At 46.1% G+C, this 16,056-nt stretch overlaps 1 protein-coding gene across 1 annotated transcript in view; it reads left to right on the top strand.

Annotated features, from left to right (window-relative positions):
- The window catches only part of VAV1 (vav guanine nucleotide exchange factor 1), a 51,133-nt gene that overhangs the window by 16,163 nt on the left and 18,914 nt on the right, over positions 1-16,056 (top strand). The window contains exons 2-13 of the mRNA XM_060146710.1: positions 10,478-10,594; positions 11,102-11,160; positions 11,280-11,348; positions 11,591-11,699; positions 11,791-11,886; positions 13,067-13,135; positions 13,319-13,422; positions 14,040-14,139; positions 14,886-14,981; positions 15,200-15,268; positions 15,525-15,611; positions 15,703-15,788. Of these exons, the coding sequence (XP_060002693.1) occupies positions 10,478-10,594; positions 11,102-11,160; positions 11,280-11,348; positions 11,591-11,699; positions 11,791-11,886; positions 13,067-13,135; positions 13,319-13,422; positions 14,040-14,139; positions 14,886-14,981; positions 15,200-15,268; positions 15,525-15,611; positions 15,703-15,788 (1,061 nt within the window). The remainder of the gene's footprint in view (positions 1-10,477; positions 10,595-11,101; positions 11,161-11,279; positions 11,349-11,590; positions 11,700-11,790; positions 11,887-13,066; positions 13,136-13,318; positions 13,423-14,039; positions 14,140-14,885; positions 14,982-15,199; positions 15,269-15,524; positions 15,612-15,702; positions 15,789-16,056) is intronic.

Raw genomic sequence — 16,056 nt, 5'->3', positions numbered from 1 at the left:
AGCTGGTATCTGGCTCCCCATTTCTACTTGTGCATCCTTGGGAAGGGGATATCTCCTTTCTGAGCCTCAGTTGTCCCATCTGTCAAATGGGGTTTCATTCCTTCACCAACTTCTTTTGAGCACCTACTGTGTGCCAGGCATTGTACTAGGTGTTGAGGCTACAGCAGTGAACCAGCTACACAGAGAATCCTGCCCTCGTGGAGCTGATGTCCTAGTGTGTGTGGGAGGGGTGGGTGGGGGGATACAGACAGACAATAACAAAATAAATAAGCGAAATACACGTGTGTTACAATTTTATTTTATTTTATTTTTTTGGCTGCGCCACATGGCTTGCAAGATCTTAGTTCCCGGACCAGGGATTGAACCTGGGCCCGCAGCAGTGAAAGCGCTGAGTCCTAACCACTGGACCACCAGGGAATTCCCTACGATTTTAAATAGAGTGGTTGGGAAGTTCTCCCTGAGAAGTGACATTTCATCAAAAGCCCAAAAGAGACAAGGAAGGGAGGCACCAGGTTAATGGGGGGATGGACATTCTAAGAAGAAGAGAATAGTCCATGCAAAGGTCCTGGGGCTGAATCGTGTCTGACATGTTCTAGGAATAGTGACGATAGGGAGGAGGTGAGGGCAGGGAGGTGACAGGGAAAGGTTGTGCAGGTCTTGTGAGCTGCAGAGTGGACTTGGGTTTGTATCTGGGTGGGTTGTCTTGGGAGGGTTCTGACAATAGTACTCTGGCTGTTGGGTTGAAAATAAATTACAGGGGCCCAGGAGCAGAAGAAAGGAGTCCTGGACTTCTCTGGTGGTCCAGTAGTTAAGACTCCGCTTCCACTGCATGGGGCGCGGGTTCGATCCCTGGTTGGGGAACTAAGATCCCGCATGCTGCGCGGCCAAAAAAAATTTTAAAAAAAGAGGAAGAAGCAAGGAGTCCACTGGGGAGGCCATCACAGTTATCCAGGGGAGTGATGATGGTGGCTTGGACCAGTAGAGGTGGACAGAAGTGGGTGGGATTCTGGGTATATTTTGAATATATACGGATAGGATTTTGGAATGGATTGAAAGTGGAGTAAGAGAGAAATAGAGAAATATACCAACGGAACCAGTACGATTTTGCTAATGGATTGGCAGTGGAGTAAGAGAGAAATAGTCAAGCCCACTCCAGTGTTTTGGGTTTGGATAACTGGAAGGGCAGATGTTATTAGAGCCTGCAACTAATAACATTATTAGTTATTAGATCTCAGTAGCAACTGTTATTAGATCACAGTAGCAACTTTGTTGGGAGGATTAAACAAAACTGTCATGTCGGGGACTTCCCTGGCGGTACAATGGTTAAGAATCCAGGGCTTCCCTGGTGGCGCAGTGGTTGAGAGTCCGCCTGCCAATGCAGGGGACACGGGTTCGTGCCCCAGTCTGGGAGGATCACACATGCCGTGGAGCGGCTAGGCCTGTGAGCCATGGCCGCTGAGCCTGCGCGTCTGGAGCCTGTGCTCCGCAACGGGAGAGGCTACAACAGTGAGAGGCCCGCGTACCGCAAAAAAAAAAAAAAGAAGAAGAATCCACTTCTACTGCAGGGGACGTGGGTTCAATCCCTGGTCGAAGAACTAAGATCCTGCGTGCCACGCGGCCAACAAACAAACAAACAAAACCTGTGCATGTCAGACTCTTAGTGTAAGATTTGGAAAAGGCTCAGTTCTCAATAAATGGTTCCTCCTACGAATGGCTGGAGCCTCCGGAGGGCAGGGGTTGGCCCCTGCAGGCAGTTTTGATTCACCTAGCTACTATTCAGAGACAACTTTGGGAAATGAGGCTGTAGAGAGGCAGGGAGAGGGCGGGGCAGAAAGGCAAGGGGCATGGAACAGAACAGAACCACGCCATATATTGTTTGTGGACACATGCATGCATAGTAAAAGAACGCGGACACCGATGGGAACAACGCACACCCATTTCTGGATAGGAGTTACCAGTGGGGAGGGAAAGAAGGGCATGCGATTAGAGACTATTGCACGTGGGTTTGAAATGTAATGATAATGTTTAATTCAAAAGGAAATATGTTTACTCAAAGGAGTTGAAAATTTATGTCCCATACAGAACACGGATGTTTATAGCAACTTTATTCATAATTGCCAAAACTTGGGAGCCGACAAGATGCCCTTCAGTAGGTGAATGGATAGACTTTGGTACATTCAGACAATGGAATGTTATTTGGCGCTAAAAGAAATGAACTGTCAAGCCATGAAAAGACATGGAGGACCCTTAAACGTATATTACTAAGTGGAAGAAGCCAATGTGCAAGGCTATGTACGGTATGATTCCAACTTTATGACATTCTGGAAAAGGCAAAACTATGGAGATAGTAAAAAGATCAGGAGTTGCCAGGGATTAAAGTGAGGGAAGGATGAATGCATAGAGCACAGAGGGTTTTTAGGGCAGTGAAAATATTCTGTATGATACTGTAATGGTGGACACATGTCATTATTCATTTGTCCAAATCCATAGAACGTACAACACCGAGAGTGAACCCTAATGTCGACTTCGGATTCTGGGTGATGATGCGTCCATGTAAGTTCATCGGTTGTAACAAATGTACCCTCTCTGGTGAGGGATGTGGGTAATGGGGGAGGCTACACATGCATTGGGGTAGAGGGTGTATGAGAAGTCTCTCTACCTTCCATTCAGTTTTTCTGTGAGGCTAAAACTGCTCTCAAAAATAAAGTCTATTATCACAAAAATAAAGGAAAAGAGAAAGGAAGGGAGAGACCACTAGAGTCCCCCGACTGGACAGATGGAGGTGCTACGGACCCCAAAGGGAGCTGACCAGGTGTTTTCCTGCCTCCTTGCAGCCTCCAAAAGACTGCTGGTCTCTGCTCCACCTTGCCACTCATCCTCCAGTAGGTTAACCTGAGCTCTTTCATTTGGCAACAGTGTTTCAAGAAAGAGAGAGCAGAGGTTGCCATGCGGTCTGGTTGCCTAAGCTCAAAACTCACACAATGTGAGTTCCACTACTTTCTGTTGGCCAAAGTCAGTCACGAGACCAGCCCAGACACAGAAGATGAGGAAATAGACTCCACTTCTAGATGGTAGGAGCTGAAATCTATATGTAAAAATCACAAGGGGCATTCAGGCAGAGGGAACAAGACATAAGGCAAGAAAACATAAAATATGTTGCATTTGGGGTGGGGAAAACATCTTTGCCAAGTTGGAGCCGAGGTAGGGGAGGTAGCATGAGAAAAAAGAGAGTTCTTGCAGAATTCCACAGGGACCAAATCTTGCAGGCCACGGTGAGGTTGAACTTTATTTTGAGGTCGATGGGTGACCATGGCAATGTTTCATGGTCAGATTTGCTGTGTGGAGGTGGGCTGGGAGGGGTGAAACATGAATTAGGGAGACCACAGAAGAGGCTAATACAGTCACAAAGGGGAGAGATGGTGGTGTCTGCCTTAGGATTTGACAATGGAAATGGTGAGAAGGACTTGGATTGAGAGGTAGTTTAGATGGTGAATCTGAAGTACCTCTTGATTGACTTGAAGGGGAGGATAAAATGAATTAAAAATTTTTTAAATTTTATATTGGAGTACAGTTGATTTACAATGTTGTGCTAGTTTCAGGTGTACAGCAAAGTGACTCAGATTCTTTTCCCATATAGGTTATTACGAAGAATTGAGTAGAGTTCCCTGTGCTACACAGTAGGATCTTGTTGATTATTTTATATATAGTAGTGTGTGTCTGTTAATCTGAAACTCCTAATTTATCCCTCTCCCCACCTTTCCCCTTTGGTAGCCATAAATTTGTTTTCTAAGCCTGTGAGTCCATTTCTGTTTTGGAAATAAGTTCATTTGTATCCTTTTCTTAGATTCCACATAAAAGGGATATCATATGGTATTTGTCTTTCTCTGTCCGATTTACTTCACTTTGTATGATAATCTCTAGGTCCATCCATGTTGCTGCAAATGGCATTATTTCATTCTTTTTTACGGTGGAGTAATATTCCGTTGTATATATGTACCACATCTTCTTTATCCATTCATCTGTTGATGGACATTTAAGTTGCTTCCATGTCTTGGCTATTGGAAATAGTGCTACTGTGAACATTGGGTGCATGTATCTTTTCGAACGGATTAAATGAACTGATACTTGCAAAACACTTAGATGCATTCCTGGTTTGGAGAAAATAATCCACAAACATAATCTAACTTGATTATGTTGCTTGGGGAGTGTTAAGAATCATCCTGGGTTCCTCAGCTGAGTCTCTGTGTGGAGACGGAGAGCCTGGGGTAGGAGTGGGTTTAAAGTAGCCACGATGTCCGCCTTGAACCTATTCAGTTTGAAGTGCCCACTGATGGATGAAGGAACCTGTTTCCGCAGCTGTAAATGAAGAAGTTGATGGTAATGAAAGGGCGGTGCGTTGTTCTGAAAACCTGACCCCGGGTGGGAAAAGAAGTCCAGACTCTCCTCTACTTATCCCCTTGTTGTTTATTTATTCAATAAACACTAATTGGGCATTACTACATGCCACCACATCCAGGCTCCAGAGATGCCTCAACTCTGGGCCCTGCTTTCTTCTGGTGGAGGGAACAGAGCAGGTCACAGACCTTGTGGTCAGGCCTGGGGTGGGGAGAGACATTATACTAAGGGATCCTGGGGTAGGGCAATGAGGCTGAGGATTCCACCTGGGTGGAGAAATGGGGGAAGAGATATTGGAGATGGGCCTTGAAGGATGAGTAGGAGTTCACCAGGCAGATATGAGAGGAGTCTTTAGCCCAGATTCCAACCATTTGTTTATTTCCATGTGTGTAATTAGTGAAACAATTACAAGAAGAACTGGAGTGGGCAGTCATGGGGCCTCTGAGGATCCAACAGACCACAGCTGACTCTGGCCCTTAAGGCTACTGTATTAGGATAACACTAGCTGCTGTAACACATAAGCCTTTTCAGTGACTTAATGTAATAGAAATGAATTTCTTGTTCACATAGTAGTCCAATGTTCCTCCTGGTACCAGGTGGGAGGCTTTTCTCTCATGGGGTGATTCAGAGACTATTTTCATTTGTGACTTTACTATCCCTTAGAGTCTCAGCATCATTTCTGTCTGCCTGCAGACAACAGGGGAAAATAGAGTATGAAGAAGGCAATCCCACTTCTTAAATTTAATACATTGCCCTGACAATGATGCACATGGTGAATACTCACATTCCGTTAGCTAGAACCAATCATATGGCCACACCCATTTGCAAGGGGGAATGGGAAATGTAGTCCTTGGCTGTGTGGACAACTTTACAGCCACAATTCCATATCGCGGAAGAAAAAGCATGAATTCTGGTGGATTGCCAGTGACCTCTGCCACAGGTAGACAGCAGGAATAGAACTAAGACCTGGGAGGTGCTACGAGATACCCATTTTGCCTTGTGACCTTGAATAAGTCCTTCTTCTTCCTCTCTGGGCTTTTTCCTCTCTCTGGCTGATGAACATTGGAGACTAGTTGATATCTGGGGTCTTTTCCAGTTCTGAAAATTGATGGGTCAGTGAATGCTCTTGGGCTTTCCAGCTGGAGCTAAGATGATGATGGTGATTACAACGATAGTGATGATGACAGTGGTGATGTTGATGGTGACGATGATGATTGTGACAGTGATGGTGGTGGTGATGGTGATTATGATGGTAATATTGATGATGATGGTGGTGGTGGTGATGATGATGGTGACATTGATGATGATGATGGTGACGGTAATGATGGTGAAGATGATGATGGTAATGATGATGGTGGTGGTAGTGGTGATTATGATGGTGATGTTGATGATGATGAAGATGATGGTGATGATGATCATGGTGGTGATAACAGTGATGATGTGAGAATCATGATGGTAATAATGGTGATAGAAATGGGTATGATTATGGTGATAATGGTGATCTTGATGATAGTGAGGATGATAATGATCATTTCCAGATACTGAGGGCTCACACCCTTCCAAGCCCTTTACATGCATTACTCTATCATATTACAACAACATGACACAGTAGGCATTATGATGGTCCATTATTTAGGAACTTTCATAACAGGTTCAGAGAGGGGAGGTGATTTGCCCAAAGACACACAGCAAGTAGGCTCTTCTCGTATCCTTTTTTTTTTTGGCTGCACTGCTTGGGCTTGAGGCATCTTAGCTCTCCGACCAGGGATTGAACCCAGGCCCTCGGCAGTGAGAGCGTGGAGTCCTAACCACTGGACAACCAGGGAATTCCCTTCTTGTATGCTTTGGGAATTTATTCTCCAAAATTCTCCCTACTTTACCATCCCAGGATATTCCTACTGGCTCCAGGGATTGAAGGTAGTAGGTTTGAGAGAAAGCTCTGGAGTTCAGTGATGGTCACATGAAAGATGTTCAATGAACAACCATTCTGGGCTTTTAATAGAAATTGCATTGAATCTATAGCTCAATTTTGGAGAAGGCTGAAATTTAAAAAATACTGAGTCTTTCTAGATAAGAATCAGTATATATTTCACTCTATTTATTTAGATCTTCCTTCATATCTTTCTGTAAAATTTTATAATTTAAAAATTTATAATTTAAAAATTTATAATTTTTTAAAAATTTATAATTTTATAAATTTAAAATTTAAAATTTTATAATTTAAAAATTTATAATTTAAAAATATAGGATTTGTACTTCTTTTGTTAGATGTGTTAGATATTAATCAGCTTTTTTGTTCGATTGTTTGTTTTACATGTTTTAGGCTATGGGAAATGCTATCCATTTAAAGTTGAAGTCCAATTTTCATACACAAAAATACTCAGTTCTTCAAGTTACCATCCAATCAGTTCTAGCAAGCGTGTGCCCTTGTGCAACCCATACCCTTATCAAGATAGAGAACTTTTCTATTACTTGTGGCCTTTCTGAGTCAATCTCTACCACCCTCCCCACCCAGAACAACCACTGATTTGATTTCTATCACCATAGGTTCGTTCTGCTTATTCTAAAATTTTGCAAATGTAATCTTGAAAAAAAGACACATTTTCCGATTGATCGTTGCTGATGTACCAATATGCAGTAAACCTTGTGTGTTGATTTTGTGTTCAGTAACATTGCTATTTTATTAATTCCAGTTATTTATGTGTATATTCTTTCGGGCTTATCTATGTTGGCAATCGTAGTGTCTGCAAAAATGAGCATTGTACTGATATTTCTTTCTTTTCTGTCTTTCCTTTTATTTCTTTGTCTTGTCTTACAACGCAGGCTAAGATCTTTAGTATAGTTAACAGGAATGGTCAGCGGGCACCCTTACCTTTGTTCTTATTTCAAAAAAAATCTTTGCAGCATTTTGCTCTGAAGTAGAATGTTTTGCTTTTGACTTAAGGCAAAGGTTGAAGGTTTTTTCAAGATGCTCTTAATCAGGTTACAGAAGTTCCTTTCCATTCCTACTTTGCCAAGAGTTCTTTTTCCTCTCTTTCTTTGAACATAAATGGATGTTGAATTGCTACTGTGTCTTTTATGCATCTGCCATAGTTGCTAATCTCTTTTTGACAGAACAGGCCTTGGGCAAGCAACAGGATCCAGCTAATAAATATGATGTATAACACTGTTTACATCATATTTATTTTACATTGGCTTCTGCTTATAGCACTCAATCTGGTTTCCTTTGAGAGTAGGATGTTCTCTCCTTAAATACATTAATTTATGTTAAAGTTAATTTAAAGTCCATGCTCCACATAGAATGGCTTAGGTAGGCTGTAGATGTGGCAGTAATTGAGAAGAAGATACAATCTGAAGATGAAAGTGTGAGATTCACAGATACAAAGAACAGTGTGTATTGAATTGATTCATAAATGCAGCTGCCTGAGTTTGCACCCCAGCTGCCTGTCCCTGCCTCAGTTTCATATCTGTAAAACAAGGATAATGATCATAATTATTTTGCAGGATTGTTGCAAGGATTCCATGATACCTCTCATATAAATATGATATATATATATATATTTTTTTAATTTAAAAATAAATTCCCTTTATTCATCATTTTAATCATTTCTGACCTGACTTAAATGTGGCCACATGCGTGCTAGCAAAAGCATCCACAAATATTGAGGCAGAATAGCCTCCAAGAATCTATAATTTTTAGATACAAAGGAATTAATGACACTGAGTAAAATTATAACCAGGGTCTTACACTTACATTTTAGAGCCCATAGATAACATGTGACTCATTTCTACCTTTTTCAAATGCAGAGAAAAATTTAGAGTTATTCGGAAAGAATCAAAGGCTTATGTTGCGGATTCGATTAATATAACTCACTACATTAATAGAATCAAGAACAAAATACACATGATCGTCCTGTACAGATCTTTAAAATCACTTAATGAAAGTCAATATCCATTCCTGATTCAATAAAATGAGCAAATACAAAAACTTTTCAAGAAGCTAGGAATACAAAGAAACATTTAAATTAATAAAAACATTTCTATAAGTTAGGAGTTTGGGACTAACATATACACCCTGCTGTATATAAAATAGATAACTGGGACTTCCTTGGTGGCTCAGTGGTTAAGGATCCACCTGCCAATGCAGGGGACATGGATTCGAGCCCTGGTCCGGGAAGATCCCACATGCTACAGAGCAACTAAGCCTGTGCGCCACAACTACTGAGCCTGTGCTCTAGAGCCCGTGAGCCACAACTACTGAGCGCGTGAGCCACAATTACTGAAGCCCACATCCCTAAGCCCGTGCTCCGCAACAGGAGGAGCCACCGCAATGAGAAGCCCGCGCACAGCAACGAAGAGTAGCCCCCGCTCGCCACAACTACAGAAAGCCCGCGCAGCAACGAAGACCCATGCAGCCAAAATAAATAAATAAATAAAAATAAATAGATAACCAACAAGGACTTACTGTATAGCACAGGAAACTATATTCAATATCTTGTAATAACCTATAATGGAAAAGAATCTGACAAAAAATATGTATCTGAATCACACACACCATAGAAGTCCTGTTTAGTTTTTAAATTAATTTTGGTGAGCTGATCTCTCTATATAGAAAGAGTAAAACTCATAGAAGCAGAGAGTAGAAGGACAGGTACCAGGGGCTGGGGTGGGGGTAGGGAAATGAATGGGCAGACGTTGGTTAAAGGGTATAAAGTTGAAGTTACATAGGATGAGTCAGTCTAGAGGTCTAGGGTACAGGCGTGGTGACTGTACTTAGTAACACCGTAAATATGCTAAGAGAGTAGATTTCAACAGCATTCATCACACACGAAAACATGGCGACTATGGCAAGAGTTGATATGTTTATTAGCTTGACTGTAGTAATAAGTTCACTATGAATAAGCATGTCAAATCGTCCTGTTGCACACCTTAAATATATACAATTTTTATTTAAAAATACATAAATTTAAAACAATATATAGACAGTGCTGGGAATGGAGCACGTGGCGGGAGCTCATGCTGGTTTCCACTGCATGCAAGGCAAAGCATTGAAGCTATAGTCAAGAAAACTGACTCCAGATTCACACCATTCTGGAGTTAAATTTCAGCTCTTCTATGGTCTTACTCATTTTGTTTTATTTTTTTATTTATCTATCTATCTATTTGGATTTTTAAAAATTGAAGTATAGTCGATTTACAATGTTGTGTTAGTTTCAAGTGTACAGCAAGGTGATTCAGTTATACATACATACATACATATATATGTATGTATATATGTATGTATGTATAACACAACATTGTAAATCAACTATACTCCAGTAAAAATTAATTAAAAAACTAAATAAAAGGGTTAATGGTTAACCTTTTTTATTGTGGTAAACTAGACATAATTTTTATCATTATATATATAAGTAAAATGATAGAAATATATTTTATAATTATAAATAAAATTTTATATAAAGATATATGACTGATATATGTAAAGAAAATGATAATATTTGTCATTTTAACCATTTGTAAGTGTACAATTCAGTGGCGTTTAATACATTCACAATGTCGTGTAACCGTTACCACTATGTCCAAAACATTTCATCTTCCCCAACAGAAACCCTGTCCCCATTAAACACGAACTCCCTATTCGTCTCCCTCAGCCCCTGTTACCCACCACCATACTTTCCGTCTCTACGGATGTGCCTATTCTAGGGGCCTCATGTAGGTGGTATCATACAATATTCATCTTTCTGTGTCTGACTTATTTCACTTAGCATAGTTTTCAAGGTTTATCTGTGTTGTAGCAGAAATCAAAATTTCATTCCTTTTTAATGGCTGAGTAACACTCCAAAGGTATGTATACACCACATTTTGTTATCTGTTAATGGTTAACTTTATATCTTATGAATTTTACCTCAATAAAAAAAAGGATTCAGGGGTATACTGGCTTCAGGTACAGCTTTATCTTTACTCGGTGGGGGGCCTGTGCTTTCTTTCTCCTCTTCTGCACCAGTCCGCAAGCCAGATGGCCAAGGGTCAGCTTCTCCCCGGTTCCATTATGTTTTGTCCATTCTCATTTATCTCTCCACAGTTCCTGTGTCTCAAGAATATTCGCACCTTCTTGTCTACCTGCTATGAGAAGTTTGGCCTCAAGCGGAGTGAGCTCTTTGAGGCCTTTGACCTCTTTGATGTGCAGGATTTCGGGAAGGTGAGCTGGGACGGAGCTGCCTGTGAGCTGGACACTGAGAACCCAAAGACTGGGTTTCAGTTCATTTCCATGAACGTCTACACTGGGCAAGCCAAAGCCTACTGGGGAAGGACTGATGGGCCAGACCAAACTGCAAAGAGCCTGGTGCAAAGAGCCTGGCTTAGGACATGTGGAACTGAGTTTGAGTCCTTGCTCCACCGATTGCTGTGTGACCTCAGATATGTGGCCATGCCTCTCTGAGCCTTAAGTCCCTTGTCTAACTTGGAAGTAATATCACTCCATCCTCTCTGAGTGATTATGAGGATTGAATAGAGCAAGCGGTTCAAGTGGTGGGTGCTCAGTTAAAGGAACACTGACATGCTGACGTCGGGGAATGGGAAGGTGGGAAAATCCCAAATTAGGCTCCTAGGGGCATGGGATCTAACCTCAAGGTCAGGTGCTTGGAGGCTGTGTTCTGGCATGTGGGTGGGCAACGGGCTTGCTGAGCAGCCTCGGCCCTTGTCACAGGTCATCTACACTCTGTCCGCTCTGTCCTGGACCCCAATTGCCCAGAACAAGGGGATCATGTGAGTAACTGTCTGAGCCAACAGCTCTGGACCCATTTGGCCCCAATACTCCTCCTCCTGGAAGCTCCCTCCCCACCTGGCCCTCCGGCCTCTGGCTCACACCATCCTGGCTCCCCCAGGCCTTTCCCCACTGAGGAGGAGAGCGTGGGTGACGAGGACATCTACAGTGGCCTGTCCGACCAGATCGAGTGAGTGTCTGGGACCACGACCCTGCCCCGGGGGGTCTGAGGGAACAGGACCTTGCCCTGGGGGGTCTGAGGGGACCAAGACCCTGCCCTGGGGTATGAGGGGATCAGCATCCTGCTCTGAGTGTCTGAGGGGACATGGCTCTGCCCCAGGGGGTCTGAGGGGACGGCACCTTGCCCCAGGGGATCAGAAGGGTCCCTGGTCTGGGGGAAGCCACTGGCCCTGCCTGACTCCGCCTCCACAGCGACACGGTGGAGGACGATGAGGACCTGTACGACTGCGTGGAGAACGACGAGGCGGAGGGCGACGAGGTGTACGAGGACCTCATGCGCACAGAGCCGGTGCCCATGCCGGTGTGTTGGAGAGCAGGGCCTGGCGGGGCAGGTGCATGGGTGGGGCGCGGCCCCGGACACCCCAACACCGGCCTCTCCTCTCCGCTCTCAGCCCAAGATGACAGAGTATGACAAGCGGTGCTGCTGTCTGCGGGAGATCCAGCAGACTGAAGAGAAGTACACGGACACGCTGGGCTCCATCCAACAGGTGTGATGCTCAGTCCCCGCCCCTGCCATGCGCATGCGCGGAGCGGAGAGGCGTCATCCGTCCCATGCGGGCCTGGGGCTCTTACCTGTCCCCACTGCTTTGTATTGCTCTGTCTCTCCTCGTCTCTGGTCCTTCTGTGTCTCTCCCTACTTCTTCCTCTGTTTATCTCTCTCTCCTTCTGTGTCTGTTTATCCCTGTCTCTATCTTTTCCTGTATCCTCATCTCTGTCCGTCTATCTCTGTTACTGTCTCTCACTCTCTAGTTCCTCTTTGTCCTTTGGCCATCTCTTTTTTTTAAACGTTTTATTGAGATTTAATCAATATACCATACATTTCACCCATTTAACATCTATAATTTAATGTTTTTTGGTATATTCACAATGTTTTTTGGTATATTCACATCACCACAGTTTATTTTAACATTTGTATTGAAGTACAGTTGATTTACAACGTTGTGTACCACTGCCTAATTTTAGAACATTTTTTTCTTTCTTTCTTTTTTTGGTGGGGAGTGGGCGGGGGCCTGCACTGCGCGGCTTGTGGGACTTTAGTTCCCAGACCAAGGATTGAACCCAGGCCCTCGGCAGTGAGAGTGCAGAGTCCTAACCACTGGACCGCCAGGGAATTCCCAAATTTAGAACATTTTCATCATCCCCCAAAGAAAACCCATATCCCTTGGCCATCACCCCTTAAATTCCCATTCTCCCCAGCCCCTGGCAACCACTAATCTACTTTCTGTCTCTATGGATTTTATTCTAGACATTTCATTTAAATGGACTCATACACCATGTGGTGTTTTGTGTCTCGCTTCTCTCACTGAACAACATGTTTTCAGGGTTCATCCACATTGTAGCGTGTGTCAGTGCTTCACTCCTTTTCATGGATGGACCACATTTTGTTATTCATTCATCCATTGACAGACATCTGGGTTGTGTCCACTTTGGGGCTCTGATGACTAATTCTGCTCTGAACAATCTTGTACAGGTTTTCGTGTGGACTTTTTTCCCATCTCTCTTTTCTCTCCTTTTCTGTTTCCTTACCTCTGTCTCTTTCTCTCTACACATTTCTCTCTCTCGCTCAGTCTCTGTGTTTCTGTTCGTCCCTTTCTGTCTCTGTCTCCTCCTCCCCGTCTCTCTGGGACTCCTTCATCCTTCATCCTTGTCTCCCCCAACCCCCCACAGCATTTTATGAAGCCCTTGCAGCGGTTCCTTAAACCCCAAGATGTTGAGATCATCTTCATCAACATTGAGGTGAACTGACCAATTCCCGCCCTCCCAGACTTCTGTCCAGTGGGGATGGTCTGCTGGCTTCACCTGTCCCTGGAGTGTGGGGTGTGGAAGATGAATGACATAGGGTGGGTGGATGACCCTTCTCCCACCCGGCATCCCGAGCCCCAGGCTCCCGCCCCAGCCCTTACCCCTCTCTCCGAGTAGGACCTGCTTCGCGTGCACACCCACTTCCTAAAGGAGCTGAAGGAAGCCCTGGCCAACCCCAGTGCACCCACCCTCTACCAGGTCTTCATCAAATACAAGGAGAGGTGAGACCCAGCTGGCCAGCCCAGACCTCTGGAAGTCACCCTGCCCCGAGTGGGCATTTGGGAGTCCCTACCCTCATAGACCACTGGACAGAGAGGGCTTTTCCTTCTTTGCTCATGGGCAAGGGGCTGCCCATCTCTGGTTAAATTCCCAGCTCTTCCTCTTGAGAGCTGTGTGGCATTGGAAAGTCACTTAACCTCTCTGTGCTTCTGCTTCCACATCTATAAAATCAGTGTGATCCAGGAACGTATCTCCTGGGGTGGTGGTGGGGATGGAGTAAATTGACGCTTAAAGTGCTTAACATGGGGCTTGGCACACAGTAGGTGATCAATAAATGCTTATTAAATAAATGAACGTTGAGCAGAGACGATACACCAGGTGCTCTGATAAGAGCTTCTTGTGCTTTATCTCATTTAATGCTATAATAACCCCACGTGTGTGTGTGTGTGTGTGTGTGTGTGTGTGTGTGTGGCGTGCCACTGTTATGACCATTTTACAGACAGGGAGACTGAGGCTCAGCGTCATGCAGCTGGGAAGAGGTGGGGCTGGGACTGACACCCAGATCTGCCTGACCTTGGTGCCAACTGCCATTCCCCGGCCACATGTCCTCTTCCCGCAGGTTCCTCATCTATGGCCGCTACTGCAGCCAGGTGGAGTCGGCCAGCAAGCACCTGGACCGTGTGGCCACAGCCCGGGAGGATGTGCAGATGAAGCTGGAGGTGGGGGGATGGGCTACATCTTTCTCTGTGTGTGTGTGTGTGTGTGTCTCCCACTCCTTCCCAGGCTCCAGGGGCAGTAGAGAGGAAACTGAGCTGGAGATGGCATCCCTTTCTGTTGCAGCCCAGCCAGAAGTTGGCCCGCTGAAGGTTTGGGGAGGGTGGTACTGACTAGCCAACTGGGAGAAATGGACCAGGAGGAGATGGACCAGAATGCTGAGCCCTAACCCCAGCTAAACCCTGACTCTGGGCTGAGCCCTGATGCCAGGCTGAGGTCCTGACCCTGATCTGAACTCTGAGGGCACACTGAACCCCAGCCAGAGCTCCAAACCTGGCTGTGCCCCAAGTCTGTGCTGAACCCCAACTTCACACAGAACCCCGATCCCAGCCAAGTCCTGATCCTGGGCTGAGCACTGATCCTGGACTGAACCCCACCCTGGACCCGTGTGTCTAGTGGGAGCACAGACGGGGCAGGGATGCTGAGGAATGGCTTGTGTGTGCCGTCCATCAGCTTCTTTGGTCTCCACGGTGGGGACCCTCCAGACCTGTCGATCTCCCCCTCTGCAGCCCCCCTCAGCTGAGGAATCCTGGACCTCTTCCCCAGGCAGCCTTCCAGCTGGGTCTTAAACCACCCCTCACCCCGTGGCATTCTTCCTTATTTCCTTGGGGGAGAGATGAAGCTTCAGGTTCTATAAAAATCCCCACCTGCCTCTACCTCTTCTCACTCACCTCTTTCTCCAATCTCCCAGGAATGTTCTCAGCGAGCGAACAACGGGAGGTTCACCTTACGGGACTTGCTGATGGTGCCCATGCAGCGGGTCCTCAAATATCACCTCCTTCTCCAGGTGCCCAAGGGGGCGCCCAGGCATGGGTTTGGCACATCGACCTCCCTACAAGGGCTCCTGGGGGCTGGGCTCCCCTCTCTGGGTGGGGTCATTGGGGCCATGCCTCTACGGACAGCAGAAGGAGGAGGAAGGAGCTGGTGGGCCAGGCTTGTTTGGAAGGCTCCCCAGGATGAGAGGGCAGAGGCCCCGGGTGCTATACATCTCTGTGGGTCACGCAGGAGCTGGTGAAACACACGCAGGACGCAACGGAGAAGGAGAACTTGCGGCTGGCCCTGGATGCCATGAGGGTGAGTGGTCACACACAGGGGTGACGGGGACACACAGACACATACGCCTTCAAGTCAGTGAGTACCATCCAGGCACGGTCATACCCACGGGCCACCCCTGCCTCCACCGCACGGGGACACACCTGTCCGCCGAGTGAGTTATTCGCAGCGTCGCCCTTGGGGACAGTGACATCCTTCTGCCAGCCGCTGCTGGGGGCTGACCCCCTGTCTCCGGCCAGGTGGGGGGGGCCCAGGCTCACCCCTCTCCCACCCCCAGGACCTGGCACAGTGCGTGAACGAGGTCAAGCGTGACAACGAGACGCTGAGGCAGATCACCAACTTCCAACTGTCCATCGAGAACCTGGTGAGGCGGGCATGGCCAGGGCCGTGGCCACGTGGGGAGGGGGTTTGGTCTCCGGCGTGGCCCCTTACCAGACACCCTGTTTGCTGTGTAGGACCAGTCTCTGGCCCACTATGGCCGACCCAAGATCGATGGCGAGCTCAAGATCACTTCTGTGGAGCGGCGCTCCAAGATGGACAGGTGGGCGGAGCCAGCACGTATCTGGGGTGGAGCCTGGACAGGGGCGGGGCCAGGCTACTAGTTAGGCAGGTGGACAGAGCTAACACGGATCTGGAGTGGAGTCTGGGCAGGGGCTTGGCCCTATTTCTAGATAGACAGGTGGGTGAGGCCACACAGACCAGTGGGTGGAGCCTAGATGGAGAGGCGGGGCAGAGCCAGCACGGATGCGTGGGAGGAGCCAAGAACGACAGGTGGCAGGACCTGTAAGGATCACGCGGGTGAGGTAGGC

Source organism: Lagenorhynchus albirostris, chromosome 3 (assembly GCF_949774975.1).
Source record: "Lagenorhynchus albirostris chromosome 3, mLagAlb1.1, whole genome shotgun sequence".
In the NCBI taxonomy this organism is placed as follows: domain Eukaryota; kingdom Metazoa; phylum Chordata; class Mammalia; order Artiodactyla; family Delphinidae; genus Lagenorhynchus; species Lagenorhynchus albirostris.
This window is presented reverse-complemented; position numbering and strand designations above follow the sequence as displayed.